Raw genomic sequence first — 20000 nt, forward strand, 5'->3', positions numbered from 1 at the left:
AATGCCGCCCTTCTGGACTGATGTGTCGATGTAGGTGTTCTTTGTCAGTTAGGTGCACAGCCGCTTGGTAATGGCACTGAAGAAGATCTTCGCCTCAACACACAGCAGGGAGATGATGCAGAACTGGTATATCTGGGTGGAGTTTTCCTCCTTCGGGATCCACACCCATTCAGCCACATTCCATTGATCTGGGATCTTCCCTTTTCTCCAGAAGGCTAGCAGGATTTTCCACAGGCGCAGTAGGAGTTTGGGACAGTTCTTGAACACTTTGTACCAAGTCCCACTTTGTCCTGGAGCAGAGCTAACCCTTGCTTTGCAGACGACCTCTCGGACTTCCTTCAGCTGCAGCTTTGACATGTCAAACTGCACTTCCGGTTCACATTTACATTACATTTAGTCATTTGGCAGACGCTTTTATCCAAAGCGACTTACAATTTATTGAAACACCGACAGACGCAGCCATCAGGAGCAATTAGGAGTTAAGTGTCTTGCTCAAGGACACTACAGAAAAACAGAAAAGAAACAGTCTTTATTCGTCACGCAACACACCACACTACAACACATGCTTACACACACACACATGCACATGCTTTGATGGTGGCCGGTGAAATGGATCCTCTGCTTTTGACCCATCCTGGCTTGCTAGGGGGATGGTAGCTCAGGCGGTAGAGCTGGTGGTCTAGTGATCTAAAGGTCGCTGGTTGGATCGCAGGCTCCTCCTGCTAGCATGCTGTAGTGTCCTTGAGCAAGACACTGAACCCCTAATTGCTCCTGATGGCTGTGTCCGTCGGTGATTGAACAATTGTAAGTCGCTTTGGATAAAAGCGTCTGCAAAATGACTAAATGTAAATGTAATGTTGTCCTTCCTCCGGGGGCACAGCCAGGAGCAGTGGGCAGCATACGTGGACGCGCCCGGGGACCAGATGATAAGTGTCCATCGCTGGTCAGACGATGATGGGTGCATGTTTTTGGGGGGGTCCTTACTGACGTGAGGTGGAGGAAACCCCATGTGAGCACGGGGAGAACATGCAAACTCCACACAGAAAGGCTCCTATTTGGGAGATAACCCGTCCAGAGCACGGTGCCAACAGCGCCCCAGGCGGGAATCGAACCCAGGACTTCTTGCTGTGAGGCAGCAGCGCAATGCACTGCGCCACCGTGCCACGTACTAGCAGGAGCCTGGGATCGAACCAGCAACCTTTAGATTACTAGATGACCAGCTCTACCTCCTGAGATATATATATATATATATATATATATATATATATATATATATATATACACACACATATATATATAGATATATATATACACACACACACACACACACACACACACACACACACACACACACACACACACACACACACACACACACACACACACACACACACACACACACACACACACACACACACACAGAGGGGGGCGCGGGGTGACCCCCTGTTTCCTCTGTGTTCTCAGCATCCACTCACAAAACCTTATCCCACAAACTGTGACTTTTAACCTGCAAGTTTTTTATCCCACTTTCCTGTTTTTTTGGGAGAAAATTTAAAAAAATTAAAATTAAGAAAAATCTGTGGATGACATCAGGAAGTTAGCGGCGTTGTCTAGACATCTGTCCCGACATCTGTCCCGACAGTTGCTATGCCATGTTTTCTGCCCTCTGTTGCCCTACCCCGGAAAGAAGGAGGAAGAGGGGGGTGAAGCTGGTGAAAAGGTTAGCACCGGAGGTGAAGGAGGGGAGGGTGGGTCAGTGAAAGCCCCCCCCACCAAAACCCCTTTACACCTCTGGTAGGAAGGGCAGGGCGGGGAGGGGGACTTGATTTGTTTTTAATTTAAAAAACAACAAAACAAAAAGAAAAACACAAGAAGGGAAGAGCCAAAAGGGCAGGAGTAAACAGCAGTGTTCTTTCACCCCCCCCCCCCCCCCCAAGGTCATTTTGGTCTGTTCATCCCTCACCATCCTCCAGTGATCAAAGGAGGAAGTCCCCCTTTGTCTCACTTTTTTTGGTCAAAATTTGACTTGGTAGAGTGATGGTGTGCGTGGATTTTGTCCTAATTGTGACTCCGCATTGTCTCTCTGACGACGATCCTTCCGGCCCTGATTCCATTACACATATGCACCACACTCCCCCACCTCGTTTTGTTTGTGTGTGTGTGTGTGAATCTTATATTTGTCTGAGTTGGTGACAACAGGCCTCCCATGCCTCTCTGGCATCTGTTCTCCAGGCATTGTGTATGTGCATGCATGCATGCATGTATTCATGCATGTATGTCTGTATTTTGTTTTGGTATTGGTATTGACAACAGCAAGAAGAGGAATTTGGCAGGAAATAAAAAGAGAGGTGTGGTACAGACTGGGAGACCCAAGGTGGAAGGGCTGGAATCATAGGGTTCACTTCTTTGTTTGGTTATCTTTAAATCGGTGTGGAATTGTGAGAATTCAGGCTTTTGCCTTCATGTTTTATTTTTTTTTAAAAGGCTTAAACATTTACCCTGTTGGATGGCATTTGAGCACATTGAGAAGCTTTAAGAATAGGTAAGTTTCTCAATATTCAAGCGTTCAGCAAGGATGTGCTGTGAACAGTAATAAACGATGGGAAGCAACATTTTAATTCAGCCTAGGTTAAAAATTAGCAAACTTCTCCAACCACCACCAGACATTATAGACAAACTAACCCAAAACAAAAGCCTTCATCCTCCCGGCAAACCCCAAATGCATCGGGCTTGGGTCAGAGATGTTATTGTGCCATGCAAAAAAAAACAACAAAAAAAAAAAACAGGCAGGAATTGAACTCCTTCCTTGCCAGTCAGCAACCCCAGAAAGGGAGCTGTCCATCAAAGCGCTGTTTGAACAATGGGGGATCTGTGGGGGTGGGGCGGGGTGGCAGAGCTGGCTGGGCCAGAGAATGGCTTTCCCGATGTTCTCCATCCCAATTCCCAATTGGACAGACGGGCCATTAACTCACCCACTGGACTGGGGGCTCTTTAAATTTGAACTGGCCAGGGGATGTGGGTATGTGAAGACCCATAAATTAATTATAATGAAAATATTACTCCCAATTCTGATCATGATTAGCAACGGTGATAAACAACAATAAATCATAATAACATGATGCCATAAAATATTTGGAAGCTGAAAAGTAATTTAAATGTAACTTCTAAAATGATTAAAGCAAAATAAATGAGTACCTAAATAACACCTTTCAGTAGCTAACAGGTACATAGGTAATGTAGGTTAGCATCTATATATTTAGTGTAACTGCAGGTGGCAATTATCCACATACATACATTATATCACAGCCTGGAGCTAATTTATATTTGACATTTAGAGATGGATTCGTAGCAGGTAGTCAATGGCTGTCTGGCTGGCTAGCAGCACTGCTTGAAGATGTTAGTCAAAAAAAAGGAGAAGGGGGCAAAAGATAAAAACAATGGCTAAAAAATAAATAAAAATAAAAAAGCCTGTCACCACGCTTATATCTCATTATGTCAGGATCTGAGAATAACTTTGTGCACCACCCGATTTTGAAATGCATAAGTTCCCGCCACACCATCTAAGTTCAATGTCTGTGGAAGCCATTGGTGTCTGCATTGTTGCGGCATAGCGGGTTTAACTTTTGTTGGCACCCAACACGGCCCATGCCCCCAGGAAGTCCTACTGTGAGGAGGGGGCAAAGAGCAATGACTTAAAACCTGAAAATCCTCTGGCGTGATGCCATCTGAGCTGTGACATCCCACCCTCTCCAATTCAGGCTGGGTCAGATCTGCTGAAAGGGGTAGGAGTCAAACAGGGCACAGGGAAGAGGGGGGGGGGGGTGTCAAGGTTTGCCTTCCCCTGGTTGGGTCATCTTCCTCTCAGCAGCGTTTGATTGACTGAACAATGCAACAGGTGGAGGACTGGTTTAGTTTAGTGAAGCGGAAGGGGTGGGGATCTAAGTCAAAAAGACTATCTCAGAAGAGTAGATAGCTGACCATCGGACTGAGACCACACTGATGCCGCAGCAACTGAGGACATGAGTTCTCAATTATCTGAGATTATACGGTACCAGTCATTAAACGTTGACTTGTCCAACATTGACTTTACCTGAGGAAGAACCAGATCTGATGACAAGCAAACTTGACTTGTCCAACCCTAACCCTAACCCATGTTGGAATAAACTAAATGGAACTTGAGTAGAACCCACGGTTCTGTTGGATTGAAGATGATATTGAAGTTGGCATAGACGTTCACCCCGGAACCGGGTGTGTAGCACCAAGTATCATAGCGAAGCTATCAGAGCTATATGATGGCAGCAGCAATTACTGTTGGCGACCATTAAATAAGTCAGGCCAAACAACTCTGGTGAATACATTGACGTAGCCAAATGGCTATGTAAATGTAGATAATGATTTATTCCATAAAATATATTGTACTATTTGCAATTATATCTACAAGGAAAAAAACATAACAACAAACTATGAAAAATACTTGAAATTGTTTGTTTTAATTGTTTTTGGACAGTTAATGCCAAATGAATCAAAAAAGAATGTTCTATGGTATACTGTATCTGTCATAATTTGTTTTAATTCAAACATGTTTAAATTATCTGTGAACTAGGGCTGCAGATATTCCTCTATAATCACATTCAAATCGAATAGAGGGAGGAACACAGGGTGACATACAAGAGTGGAGGAAGGTGCACTCAGGTGGACTATATCTTATGAAGGAGGTGCAATCTGAAAGAGATTAGTGACTGCAAAGTGGTGGTAGGGGGGTGTGTTGCTAGGCAGCATCGGATGGTGGTCTGTAGGATGACTCTGGAGGCGAAGAACAGGAAGAGAGTGAAAGAAGAGCCAAAGATAAAATGGTGGAAGTTGAAAAAGGAAGAGTGTTGCATGCAATTTAGGGAAGAGGTAAGGCAGGCAAGGTGGGAATGAACGGTTACCAGATGACTGGGAAACAACTGCAGAAGTGGTGAGGGAGATGGCCAAGAAGGTACTTGGTGTATCATGCGGGAAGAGGAAGAAGGACAAGGACTCTAAAGCATAGAGCGTCTTTGTGGATTTAGAGAAAGCATATGATAGGGTGCCAAAAGTGGAAGTGTGGTATTGCATGAGGGAGCCGGGGGTGGCAGAGAACTACGTAAGAGTAGTACAGGATATGTATGAGGACAGTCAAACAGTAGTAAGGTGTGCAGTAGGCGTGACAAAGGCATTCAAAGTGGAGGTGGGATTGCATCAAGGATCAGCTCTGAGCCGTTTCTTCTTGGCAATCGTGATGGACAGGTTAACAGATGAAATCGGGCAGGAGTCTCCCTGGACTATGATGTTTGCGGATGACATTGTGATCTGTAGCGAGAGTAGGGAGCAGGTTGAGGAGAGCCTGGAGAAGTGGAGGCCTGCATTAGAGAGAAGAGGAATGAAACTCAACAGGTGTAACACAGAATACATGTGCCTGAATGGGAGGGAGGGGGGCGAAAAGCTGAGAATGCAAGGAGTGGAGGTGGAGAAGGCAGAACAGTTCAAGTACTTGGGGTCGACCATCCAAAGCAGCGGAGAGTGCGGGACAGAGGTGAAGAAGAGAGTACAGGCAGGGTGGAGTGGGTGGAGAAGAGTGTTCGGAGTGAGATGTGACAGAAGGGTTCCAGCAAAAGTGAAGGGGAAGGTCTACAGGACAGTAGTGAGACCAGCTGTTGTACGGTTTAGAGGCGGTGGCACTGACAAAAAGGCAGGTGGCAGAGTTGAGGGTGTTAGTGACAAGGAGTACATTAGAGGGACAGCTCAGGTTGGACAGTTTGGTGAAAAAGTGATAGTTACATTGGGAGAAGGATGCTGAGGATGGAGCTGCCAGGCAAGAGGAAAAGTGGAAAGCCAAAGAGAAGGTTTATGGATGTGGTGAGGAAGACATGCAGATGGTTGGTGTAAGGGAGGAAGATGTGCAGGGGGCGTCGGTGCGCTCGTCCGTCTCTGCCGAAGTGGACACTGTTACCGTGCAAAAAACTGGATAAACTTATATTGAACTTTACTGCTCATCACAGTAGTGATGATAGTACAATAGTGATATTTATTCTAATATTCAAATTCTGCACAAATTTCATTCCTGCAGCCCCATTTTGAACCTCCGTGTGTGTCTGCGACCAAACAGTCGGTTGAGTGCATCCTTACAACTCTATATTGAAGCATTTAAGAGCTGTCAATTATGTATACACTGATCAGCAACAACGTTAAAAATCGCTCAGATTTTGACAAGGCTTGCCCATTTTTCCTGCTTCCATCACATCAACTTAGAACTGACTGTTCACTTGCTGCCTCATATATCCCACCCCTTGACAGATGCCATTGTAACGCGATGAGCAATGTTATTCACTTTCCCTGTTAGTGGTTTTAATGTTATTTCCATACCGCTTTGCAGCGGCATTTTAGACAGTGATTATGTTCATCTTGTAGGTCAAACAAGTGCTCAACTAAAAAAGAATATCTGTTAACATGCTTGTTGGATAAAGGCTACTCCAAGGGCATTGTTCCCCCCCAAACAGCCAATGGCGTATCTAAGAAAATTAACAGATACATTAGTCTAATATTTAGCATAATTATGGCTTTAAACATCAAATAGTACTTACAATACACTGTAGAAATGCTTTCACGCTCACTTCCACATTGTCCTTTGGCCTCGTGAATTTATATTGATTATTATAACTATTAATAAAAAATGACGCCATCTCCGGTCGCTGTGGCGTTTGTGAGCGTGTCGGCTCAAAATCGACTGGCTGTTGTGGGTGCGCCAAAATTTCAAACCTCTCTCCTTTTAAATACTTAATAAACATGATATAGATAGATGGTGCCATGTCTACTTATTTCTTATTAAAATGGTGTAGGTTGTTTACTTCGCAAAATAAATAACCTCTTGAAAAAAATTACATAAATAATCTTGCCATCTGTACCTTACAATAAAGAATTGTCCTTGTTGAAGAAACAAAGACATATTTTGTTCCCCATTTTATCGATAGTTTAAGTGATGTTTTTCATAAAAAAAAAATAGGAACAATGCTGTGGTCTGAGCGTCCATTTTCAAAGGACCAGCACTATTGAGAGCGTATCTTTCCACCTATTGACTGGCACACGGCGCTGCTCATTTACATACAGTTGAAACCTGCCCAACTTTCCTTGTAGACGTGAAGCTGTCACCAGTCGTTTGAAATGAACTGTAGCCTGTTGCTTTGCACCTTATCAGTCAAAATCAGTTTTTTTTAACAAATTTGAGGCGAGAAATAAGCAATCCAGTTCCTGAATTTTCACTATTTAGGGGGTGGACATGGCAAAATATCAAATCATGATTTCTTTAAGGGAGGATCAGGATCCACAATCTTATCTTGATTCTTTTTCAGACACAGCAGGACTCTCAAACGCGGGGATTTTTTGTTCAATGTAAATGTTGGAAAATAAAATAAAACATCTACAATAAAAGCCCATTATTTTTTATTGGTTTTGTTTGAAGAAATGCACACCGTATTAAATGGAGCACAATTACTTTGTCATTAGTTTACCTCATTATCTGACACTTTGGCCTTATCAAGTCTTATATGAACATCCGACATTGTTACATTATCTATATAACAGAAAATAAGGAAAAGCATAATAGGTTCCCTTTAAGTTCCGACCCAAAGCAGAAAACTAAATAAATCCATTGTTATAGCCATTAAAATATGTCGATGAGATGTGCTGACAAAGACGGGCAACACCACAAACTTTATGATTTTGATATTTATTTATCTGATATTTATAAAAATAAAAGCTCGCTCGCTCTCTCTCTCTCTCTCTCTCTCTCTCTCTCTCTCTCTCTCTCTCTCTCTCTCTCTCTCTCTCTCTCTCTCTCTCTCTCTCTCTCTCTCTCTCTCTCTCTCTCTCTCTCCTCTTCTCTCTCTCTCTCTCTCTTCTCTCTCTCTCTCTCTCTCTCTCTCTCTCTCTCGCCTAGCACTAAAATAAATACAATTACCTCAGCACAAAATATTGCTTCAAATAAAAACTTAAAAAGTTAGATACAGTACTTGAGTGTTGGACCAGAGTCTAGTGTTCCTCATACTTTCGCACACGTTTTGTCTTGAGGTGATGGAAACATGACACAACAACTGACACTCAACGTAGTTCGCAGCTAATCTTTTCTGCCTGAGATCCAACAAGGTCTGTGGCAGATGAGGGGGTGTGGTTAAGCCATGGTCTACAGAACACAGCGCTGGCTTCTCCCTCTGCCGGCGGAGCCTTGTGTGTGTCATATATACAGTATATGTTATCTAATACAAGCACACAGATAGGGCCGAGGCATTTTCAACAAAGACTTTGATCAGTTATGTAATGATGCACCTTCTTTTCTTTTAAAGTTCCATCAGCGTTGAGCCTGAAGCTGCCGATGTTGATGGTCTTCCTTGGGTCAACCTGACTGATGGAGTAGTTCAGCTCATCTGCAATAGCCCTGCACGCTGAGAAAGACACACATACACAGTGGGAATGGGTGGGGGAAGGAGGGGCTCAACTTTGCTAACAGCCACGCTAGCAACAATGCTACCGCAATGTTGAAGGCACGAATACTGTACATTGACAAAATATACAACTGCTTCTCTCACACGATGGACACAGAACACTCCAGATTATCAGAACAGTCCTGAGTGTTTTAAACTTGTAAATTGGCGATCGATATCAGGGACACAGGTATAAACATATACTTGTGTGAGAAGGCAACCTAAACAATACCTAATCCAGACACCAACATGACTTTACGTTCTTTTATTGAGTATGTAAGTCAGTGACAGGTTCATGTTTTCAGAAAATACAATAAATCAGTTTGAAAAAAAAAAAAAAAGCAACACCAGGTTTTTTTTCCTATGATGAACCTACAATTTATATCAGGCCTTTTGCAAGTATCCAAGAGGCGTGATTCAAAATGGTATCTGTGCGTCTCCAATAATAGAGATCACATATTCTTTTAATGAGGGGCATTACTAGGTTGTTTTGGGTACGACAAAAATGCCAACAAGGGTTAAGGTTCATTCAGTCTTCAAAATGGGATGAACTTTCATGACTAGCTTGAATTCGTCTGAACATGACACATGCATTCAATGACCTTACGCTGATTTAAAGTGAAAGGCTCTTTAGGGCTACAATGACTCCAGTAAAGGTGGAGGTACACTTTATAAGAAGTAGAAGTTTTTGACCAAAAAGACGTGTTCAGAACAAGATAAGAGCAAATTGACGGTGTTTTCTGCGCAAGCCCCTTGTCGCGATTGGTCCAAATGCTGTTGCCTCATGGCTGGGGGACGGACTTCAACCTCCCTTTCCGGGTGATTCAACCTCCTCCTTTTCCCAGATCAACAAGCTTGTTTCTTCTGGTGCCGCAACATTCGGGGCATTTTATATATACCGTATCTCCCCAAATTTAAACCGGTACTCAAATAAAAAATGGTAAACAAGTTTGAATCTGAGTCAGTGTGTGCGGTATTTTTTCCTCCTCCAGCGCTTCTGCACGCCTCCCATGTGGTTCCCGTGTTCTGGTTGTACTGTGTTTTTATTTTATATCTATTGTTTTCATTAGTATCTAGTTGTATATAATACAAACATTTTAAACTTAGGGACCTTCCGCCTTGAATCAGGATAGTGGATTGCCTAATGAAGATTGATCTCTGGTCCACCATGCGTCCAGGCCATTGCTGTGTACATTGTAAGTGTACCTTCTGCATCTGGAAAAGTGTCACGTCCAAGACTGAAAGCCCTCTCTACCCAGTTTGCTCACAGCAGTGGGTGGGCCGCCTGCTAATTGTGAATACACACCCACTAACCCACCTGCATTTTTAAAAGAAAAATGGCTACATTGAAACTGACTACTTGTAAGCTGTGACAGCATTCTTGTTTTCCCCCTTCACGTCCAATAATAAGAGATTTAATTTTCAAATAACAGATCTGTCCCGCCTGGGCCCTACTCACCTGAACAATAAAGCATCCTGTTCCTTTTCCCCTGGCTGCAGCTGAAGACAGATAGCATGACCACGGCGAACAGAATAATCCACGAGGCCATATTCATAAGCTAAATGGAGGTGAGAGAAGAGATATTGTGTCAAGAGAAGGGATGCAAATACTTTCTAATACGGTTGCTGACATACTGAATTGAAGATATGAATTTACTATCAATAAGAGGACATATTACATAATACTGATATACATCTTGACATTTCTGCATCAAAATGGAACAAATCCTTTAAAAACTAAAAAAAAATTGTTTTTCCAAGACTTGGCATTCTCTTACCAATAACATTTTACCCAAAATGTGCATCGCAAAAAGAAAAATACGTGGGAGAGACATGGAAAATTCATTAAGTAAGCTCCATAAACAAAATAAGGAAAGCTAGATTAATACAAAAAAGGAAAAACACCTACCATGATTGCTTTCAATGGAAGTTATGCTGTTATGAAACAACTTGTACTGTGATTGCATACTACCATAATGCATACAATAGAACAGCATTAGAGGTGCTGTTCAAATTCCAATGCATAGAGTTGAAATTAAATTCTCTCTCTCAGACGCTGAATGGGGCATTCGCATAGCGGTGTGCTCTAAATTCCATTATTTCCTTTGGCCGAGAAAAGCGCAGGAACGGCCCGGAATTGTCGCTGCGAAAGTTCAACTTGTGAGGAAATCCCCGCTGGTTAGGGGTGCAACAGACTTGATCCGTTGCACCCCTAACTCACGGTTCAGATCGTATCACGCTTTTGAGACACGGATCGGATTATTTTAAAATGAAAAAAAAGGGAGACAAATATAACTTTGCTTTCCATTTATTCTGTAACACACTTAAAGCAAGGACATTTTGCCTTTGGACTTTAATAAAAAGAACATTCAAGATGTCCAACATTTAAATAAAATCTATAAAATATTCAATTGTTAAATTAAACTGCAATATGAGGCACGCATGATACCTTCTTCCTTTAAACACGGTAGTGAGTGAAAAAACATGATCGGATACCGCCAGTAACTTTGCCCCCTGAATTTAATTCCAGTATCATGTTCAATTTCTCACATATATAACACACTAAATTTCATACAAAACAGTTCAGAATTAAGCAGGTAACAGTCAATTTTGTAGAGAAGTCTGCGTCTCTCAACACACCATTCAATTTGATTTAACGTGTATTTTTTTCAACTCTAACCCTAACAGTATAAAGTCTTGATTTGTAAAGAAAACACTTATTCAACAAGTAATTTTGAGTCCAGTCACATTAAGTCGTTCTAAATGATTTTTTGTCGTGGAATAAATATAAACAAAATATTTCATACAAATTCATAGATAAAATAAATGCTTGGGAGACGTAAGAGCTGACTCTTTTCAATGAGCTGGATCATCCCACTCAGTGAAGAGACAAACTTTTCAACACCACTGCAAGTGTCTTCATATCCGTCCACTCCACTCTGTCTCTGTGTCTGCTCTGTACATTATTCTCTAATCTGATTTTTTTTTCATAATTCTATTCATTATATCACAGCATCATGTTCCGTTTAACATTATTATCTTATCTTTCAGACAGCTCGCAAAAAGTGGCAGAGGTTATTATTTTTATTTTTTTTTATTTTTTTTTTACACAGTTTGCGTGTTAGTAGGCCCATCAGAGACCCAAATGAATGTGCACAAGCACTGTAAAAGTAAGTTTTACATAACAGTTCCTCTTAAATATCATCAAATACATGAAAAGGATGGATCGAACGGGCAATTCAAGCATTAGTGGGGTCAGGAAATGTTTGAATAGATTTAATAACGGGAGTTTTCCTCTTGGAACAAGCTTTTAGTTTATAAAAAAAAAAGTCCCAGTCTCAATCTGTGACGTCAATGTGAACAGGTGGCTTGCTCACGAGGACGCTACTAGTTTTTCCATCTATAAACACAAATATTCTATTTCTATCCCTAAATTGAATGTATTTTTGATTGAAATTGACCATGTCATTAAATCCTTAAACTTGGTCAAGAAAAAGGAATTTGTTTCTAAAGTATTACGATCAAATACTTATGAAATACTTTTACTTAATCTCAATGACCCCTAATGTTAATATTTAGTTACAGTGTATATATATATATTTGATATTTTATTAATATATATTTTCTATCAAATTTTATTTTGTTATCTTATCCTTTTCTTTTAGTTGGATACTTTGAACCATATATGGCTATACAGGTACTCCTCACTTAACGGCCGAGTTCCATTCCTAGGACCAAGTCGTTAAGCGAATTGGTCGATAAGTGAGGACCTTCTTATTTAACGGTAAGGGGGCGTGGCCACTGCGAATGCTACCGTCGTGAATACTGACAGACTGCGAGAACGAGACAGACTGAGGGCGGTGATGCGATGAGATGTATCCAGTGTATATAGTATATAAAGGGTGATGCGATGAGATGTATCCAGTGTATATAGTATATAAAGGGTGATGCGCGATGAGATGTTTGACGCTACAGACGCAGCGTCGGTCGTAAGTCGTTAAACGGATAGATCATTAAATGAGGAGTACCTGTATTTAACTGCTGTTTTTTTTTCTTTTGAAAATAGCATGTTTTTGATGTACACACTTTAACCTTTGTATTGATTCTATCTGGTATTAAAGTTGAGAAAAACACTAGGAACCAACTCCACGACCGAACGTCCACTATTCTTCTAAAATCTCAAAAAAACAAAATGAATTACAGTTAAGTTGTTAAAACTTTAAATTAGTAATGGGGTTTATTTAACGATAAACCCCCGTACTTGTTCTTGCATGTCACGTACATACTCTCATAATAGGCGAGCTGCGGCGGAAAGGCACAGTCCAGTCAAACAGAAGCAGCAGTTTATGTGTTACGTTATGCACCTGTCCCAACAGGCTGACTGAGTGATAGCGTAGCACTAGTCAGAGCAACTCAGCTTACCTGCAGGCGGGTAGGATAACATTTACCAAGCCAATGCCAAGCGGTTCGGACCCCAAAATTGACAGCGGTGTGTACAATTACGCTTGTCTTTGTTCGTACTTTGGTTTCACGAAACAATAACAGCCAGTCCGAAATAATCGGTTCATTATTGATCTGTGCTCATTGCCCGGCAGCAGCGCTGAGCGTAGGAAGAACGCGATTGGTCGACGTAGTCCCAGCGTGGCTGAACGTGGCAACGCTGCAAACCAGCACGTACTTGTCACGAAGGTGGCAAGCGAGGACAGCCAATCGCGTTCTTCCCCCAAAGCGGACCGACCAATCGCAAAAGCGGGAAAACAACAACTCCACAGAACTAAGTATTAATGAATTATTCACTATCTATTCTTTATTATTCTATAAATTCTCAAATAAGTGAGATTAGATATTTGGTGGGGAGAGATCTGCTGATTTTCAGGTCTTTTTTAAATATAAATCACAAGTGTGTGTGTGTGTGTGTGAGAGAGAGAGAGAGAGAGAGAGAGAGAGAGAGAGGTACAATGTAAATTATTGGAAGTGTTGTGACTATGGGAGTCCCTAGTGGCCATCCGATAACCTGTGGTAAAGTCTATGATGATCATGAAACATATTTATTCACATTGTTGCTGACTCCATAATGATGGCAGATGAAGGGCTGATATTATGCCTTTATGCCTAGGCCTTTTAGATGGATGCGTTGGTATTACAAGGAGGAAAATAAAATCACACTGCATAAGGGAGGATCATTTCAAACCTTGTCGTATACTAGTCTATGTTTTCTGTCTTTCATTTCTGGTGCAATACAATACTGTATAGTACAGGCCTTTTGAGTTCTGAATGGTTGTCTCATACCATGGTTGTGGCATGAGATGTGTGCATATATCTAAAAGTAGTAGTGCTTATTTGTGTAGCCCTTTACCTGTGTGTGTGTGTGTGTGTGTGTGTGTGTGTGTGTGTGTGTGTGTGTGTGTGTGTGTGTGTGTGTGTGTGTGTGTGTGTGAGATAGAGAGAGCAAAAGTGAGAAATTGATGGCTATACGTGCATTATTTTGTGAGTGCGTTTGGTTGTAGAATATCAGCCCTTCCCTGATGGAGCCAGGTGGCGTCTACAGAGAGAGATTTGACCTGGTTCTCCCTTCTATTCTCCATTCTATTTCGATTCATTTCTATTTGTGTGGTAGCTATGAGACCAATGTCTTTGTTTCCCAAGTAGGTGACTAGATCAACTGTAGGGACTACTGTAGTCCCTATAGTATTATCTTAGGCATCAACATTTTAGCCTGGGATGACTTTATAGAGAGATGCTCCATATTGTAACGCTGGGGTACTGTGTAGATGTGTGTTCTGTTGCTTAAATTGAGGGAGGTGTCACTGGTTGGGGATTGGCTGCAGGCTCTGTTCCGGGAGGGAGAAAAAGGAGGGAAGCGAGGGTGGTGGTGGTGTTTGTTGGTGGTGCACGCGGGGAACGAAGTAGCTGAGAGACACTGCCCGCATCTATCAGTGACCTTGGGCTAGCCACCCTGTTACTTGTTTAATCCAGTGCCCTCAACCTCGGGTTAGCTGTACGTCAGTACGTGACTGACAGGAGATAAATCTGGGCTCAGTGTTTGAGTTAGCAACTTGGATCTTGTCTCCACGCCTCGTCTGTCAAGCTACCCCGCTAAACGTCACAGTATTTGGCATGAAAATTTCTACACATCAAGCACAAGAAATTGTGGGAATAAGGGTTCTATATTGGATTTGAAATGCCATTTGGAGAAAACGCAGACAAGGAGAGGTAGTCAACGGTTGATTTGTTGTCATTCTTACCAATGAATACTGTAGTTGTCTGTTTTTTTGTTCCAAACGTATCTTTTTGCTGGTTCTGGTTTACCGTGAGTATAACTCCGGTATTTTTTTTGACCCAAGCATAATTTTTTAGATCATTGCGAGTGATTGACATTGCAATATTTTAAATTACTCTAGTATTGAGAGGAATAGCTACAGCCGACTGCCATGCACCAAGCAGCAATATGTAGTACAATGGGGCAATGGCGGTCACCGAAGAACTTCCACTAAAAAGAGCCTGGGTTTTTGGCACTAATGAGCATAGACTGTTAAGACTGTTATGAAAAGTGACCAAAAACACCTCGTGCAGTAATGTCTTCGCTCTTCATGATAGTTTTATCTGTCTGCATTTCCTCCAAAGTGGGAGGAGAGGCGGTGATGTCAATAAGCCGCCTCATTGGAGGATGTCGCTTTTTGGAAGGCCCAGATTTTCATGCAGCTCCTTTGCAGAGGAGACTGTGTTTTAACCCAAGTGTGCATGTGTGTTTAACATGGTAGGGGAAAGGTTGGCACTTCTTGATACCAGACCAAGGTCAAGGTGAATGTGTGAGCGATGTGTTATCTATCTGCTGACCAATTGGCAAACAAGTATTACGTGACTGTTTTGAACAAAGATGGTGAGTGCTCAAGATGTCCCTATTTTCACATATGGTGCAATAATGATCCATCCATGTCTAGATGTTCAGACTACATTCTGCAAAATATTCTGCTTCTCCTGAAATAGCTTTTGAATTTTCATTTTGTGATCTTTGCGTACTTCCCATGCCACCTGGTCTCACGCTTTTCCATGCTCATAATCACGCAAAGTAATCTATTGAATCGTGTCCCTGAGCACAATTGTCCAACATCTTTTGTGCTACACGTAATGACATTTTATTTTCTTTGACGTTGGGGGGGGCACGCAGATATGTACACTAAAACTAAAACTAACCTGACAAAAGGGTGGGGTGGGGGTGGGGGTCATGGATATATTACAATTTTAAATGTATGGGTTTAAATTTCTTTCTGACTAGCACAAAATAAAAGCGGGACAAAACCAGGGTACTGGTTTAGCTTTTCTCTGAATGGTCTATTAAATTCAAGGTTGGGCAAGAATAGGGATATATGGTTATACCCTTAGTATGAATTTCATTTATAGATACAATTTTACTGTATGTAAATGTCAGTGTTTGCGTGCCTGGCTGAAGATTTGAATGTACCCATCAGCCAGTGTGGTAAACATTTCCATGGTAACAGCCTACCTCCACCATTCAGAGACGTCACTGTTACACTTAGGATTATAGGTAGTGTAGTACTTCTCCATGACATTGCTAATAAAACATGTTTTTCTTATAACAAGGTTGATATCATAAAGACTTGTGGCTTCTACGGCAGCAAAAATGAATTATTATACACATTGTGTGATATTTATATATTAATATATTAATATTTTTTATATTAGCATAATTATAATTATATATAATCGTTTGAAACCCTAACCCTAGCCAACTACGAAAAATACAATTCTGCACAATTTAGTTATGCATCATGATGAAATGGCCTCATGGGTAAAGTATTATTATAAACCTAAAAAGGAAAAGAAGGTATAGGTGAAAAACGACATGCATGTGTTATTAAGGGTTAATTTGGTCGGGAAATATACTTCCGTTGTCAAAATTTACATATTTGCAAAGCCCTGAAAAATACTGTATGTTAGGGCATTTTAAGTGGCGTCTCCTATTGACACTACCACTAAAACTACATGTCCAGAGCAGTCCAAAACAGGTGGCCTTATTTTAGTAGCTCTTTTAATTACTGAGATATAGGGCTTCAAAAGTTAATTTCTCAGTTTAGGGTCCACTGAAATCTTTCAAATTTACATAAGTTAACCTACAAGGTGAGACCCTTCCAAAAATGAATTAGATTTTGTTCTATGACAAAGTAAAAAAGATCCAACGCAGGCAATACAGCCAAGAGCACACCTTCACCCCCGGGGTCATCTCAACATGGTGGTGTATGAGGGATGGCAGGCAGGCCTGGCAGGGAGGAGAAAACATCAGAGAAGCGACACTGAAGTGCGGCCACGTCTGAGCTCTGGGATGGAGGCAAATGGTCACTTAACAGGGCCGCGGTACGATTGACCGCTTTTGGAACCTCTGGCCCCAACTCATCCCGATCAATGACTGCCATGGCCAGAGCCACAGATGACCCCTCCCTCCATTCTTTTACGAGGTCCAGGTGATAAATGTGTGTTGCCCCCTGGCTGTCAGACTGTTCGACCTCATAATCAACCTCTCCAACCCACCGTATGACTACAAAAGGCCCTTGCCACTTCGCGAGCAATTTAGAGCTGGTCTTAGGGAGCAACAAAAACACCTTGTCTCCCAGTGCGAATTGTCTGAGCCGAGCACCTCTGTTGTTTAAGTGGCGCTGACGTTCCTGAGCAAATTCTCCTGTGATAACTGCCCCAGTGCGTGTAACTTTGCTCTCAGGTCCAGAACATACCGAACTTAATTCTTACTGGTGGTAGGACCTTCCTCCCAGTTTTCTTTAATTAGGTCTAGCACAGCCCGGGGTCCCCTGAAGAAAAGGAGCTCAAAGGGAGAATATCCCATGGAGGCCTGGGGAACCTCCGGACTGGGGGACAGGGGGTCCAACCACTTGTCCCAATTACGGCTTTAGTTGTGAATGAACTTCCCAATCATGTTTTATTTAAGTGCTTCACCAGACTGTCTGTCTGGGGATGGTAAATTCTGGTCCAAATTGAGAAGACGCCCAGTAACTCGTAAAGTTCCCACAGTGTACGTGACATAAAGGGAGTGCCCTGGTCGGTCAGGATTTCTCAAATCCCTACACACAGATCATAGCTGTGTGGTTCCATAAAGAGCCATCACCAATTAAAGAACCACATTATTTAATAGGTTGTTCTTTGTGTTCCTCATGTGGTTCTTAGAGTCTTAGTTATTTGTTTGTCTTTGGATGGTGGATAATTGCATATTGTGGTGTGGTTGGAGCAGCCACACCTGTCTAGGTCAGGGGTCGGGAACCTTTTTGGCGGGGAGAGCCATAAAAGCCAAATATTTCAAAATGTATTTCCTTGTGAGTCATATAATATTTAATAACGTATAACACATATCTGAGTACTTAAAAAAGCGCTATATATAATGAATTTCTCTTTATTCTTCTTAATAATATTGTTGTTATACTGTAGCTAACCAATAATAAATGAAATACTTTTTACCATTAATGTCACTTCTGGTGCTGTATGGTTTTGCTGATGGCCTTGTGGTCTGGTTCATATGTAGTGAGGTTAAGCTTCATGCAGGCGTTGAGGCTTCCATCAGTTGAACGTGAACGTAGGTTGGTCTTAATGTTTCTCAGATGTGAGAAAGACTGCTCGCATGCCTATGTAGAGCCAAACATGGTCAATATGGCAATACTCACACGCTGCATTGTGTGGTATTTGATGGGAAGCTCGTTCCAAGTTTTAAGCATCATCTGGTCTTCAGGTTCAAGTTCAAGCTCAAGAGATTATTTGTCACATACATATTTAGGTTTTTTCCATTTCTGTCCATTTGTGTTCACTTGCCAGCTCTGCTCGCTGTCGCACAAGTCTTTCCAACTCTCCATTCAGTGACTTGAACTTACTTACCCACATGTCTGAAGCCTTCAGGTCAGCAACTTCCAGCCCAAAGTCTCGGATGTAGACCCCGGGGATGGATGTCAGGTCGGCTTTGTCCACTGCACACTTAGGTGAATGAGTGATGAATTTAAAAAGAATAGAGCGCTCACAAAATTCTGTAAAACGCGCTTTGAATGACTACAGGAGATTGGACGTAAAGCCAGCTAGCTGCTGAAGATCAAAATGTTGAGTGAGGTCACTTGCTAAGCACGCATCTCTAAATTTTCGCAGTCTTTCAAAGTGCAGAAGACGGTCTGTTTCAATGTCCCTGATAAAGAGTTCCAGCTTGCTTCCAAATGCAAAGACTGCCTGTTAAAGGGGATAAGACTGTATTTCCAATACCTTGCATTTTCTTATTGAGCTGGTTCAGATGTCCAGTTATGTCCATGAGCTGGTGAAACTGAAGGAGCCACTTGGTGTTAGCTAGCTCAGGATGCTCAACGCCTTTCATTTTGAGATTTCACTCAGGCAAGCCGCAAAACGGCTGAGCACCTTCTCCCCTCTTGTTGACCCTTTCATTGGCAAAACAGCTAAATTTTCAGGTGACTTTCTAAAGTGTGTCACCTGTCGCATACCTCGCAATTATGCTAAATTGAGATAAATGGCTAACGTCTGTTGACTCATCTAAAGTGAGAGAAAAGTATGTCCCTGCGTTTATCTCCTTAATTTGTGTTTCCTTGACTTCATCTGCCATAATGATGGTACGATCGTGAACCATTTTTGCTGACAGAGGCATGTCTCTTATTTGTTTGATTATCCTCTCTTTATTTGGGATGTCATCAAACAGTTCATTGACCACATCAAGCATGCATGTTTTGGCATACTCGCCATCTGTGAATGGCTTCCCATTCCTCACTATTGCCAAAGCACCAGCAAAGCTAGCCGAATTCCCGTTACCTTGCTTGGTCCATACATGGAGTTGCAGCTGAATGACTTGCACTCTCCACTGTAGCTCTTGGCATGCCTTTTTCCTGCTGTCCCCAGCTGGATATTTCAATGCAAATAAAACATGGTGTGTATCGAAGTGCCGCTTTACATTTAACAGTTTATTTAACCATCTATGCAATTTTATCATTGCATATTAGACATACCGCAGATCCTGTTCTCTCCACAAAGGCAAATTCCTCTGTCCACTCGGCCTGGAACGTACGATAATCCTCATCTTTTTTCCTTTTTGACATCTTCTCCATCTTAAGGGTTGGAAGCAGATAAACTAGCTGGCTATCTGACGAAAAGGAGGGTTTATTTTTTGACCTTACAATGACCCATGACGTACCTCATTATCGAATGAAAATTGAGTTTTGGTGTCGACAGATTAAAATTTATCAGAATATTTTTTTGGGCGGACAATGGGGCGTGGTCAAGCACCGGCTGCGGACGACAGCACGGTTCCCTTTCCCGCAGCCACCAAGCTGTGCGGGCACTGATTGGTTTGACTCGAGGCAGGGAGTTTTCTTAAAGTTTGTCTGTCTTACAGAGGGGATCGGCGCACAGGATCGTAAGCAGCCCAGCAGTGGAAAGCCATTCCTCCTGCACCCAAGAGGATCATTATTATCGACAATTATTATAATAATCCTC

The 20000-nt window shown here is 42.0% G+C and overlaps 1 protein-coding gene across 1 annotated transcript in view; it reads right to left on the reverse strand.

Annotated features, from left to right (window-relative positions):
• cnpy1 (canopy FGF signaling regulator 1) overlaps positions 1-10048 on the reverse strand; it is a gene marked incomplete at its 5' end in the record, with an annotated part of 16381 nt that extends 6333 nt beyond the window's left edge. The window contains 2 exons of the mRNA XM_080011210.1: positions 8344-8459; positions 9958-10048. Of these exons, the coding sequence (XP_079867336.1) occupies positions 8344-8459; positions 9958-10048 (207 nt within the window). The remainder of the gene's footprint in view (positions 1-8343; positions 8460-9957) is intronic.
• Between the last annotated feature and the right edge of the window lie 9952 nt (positions 10049-20000).

Source organism: Zeus faber, assembly GCF_960531495.2.
Source record: "Zeus faber genome assembly, chromosome: 12".
Lineage (NCBI taxonomy): Eukaryota > Metazoa > Chordata > Actinopteri > Zeiformes > Zeidae > Zeus > Zeus faber.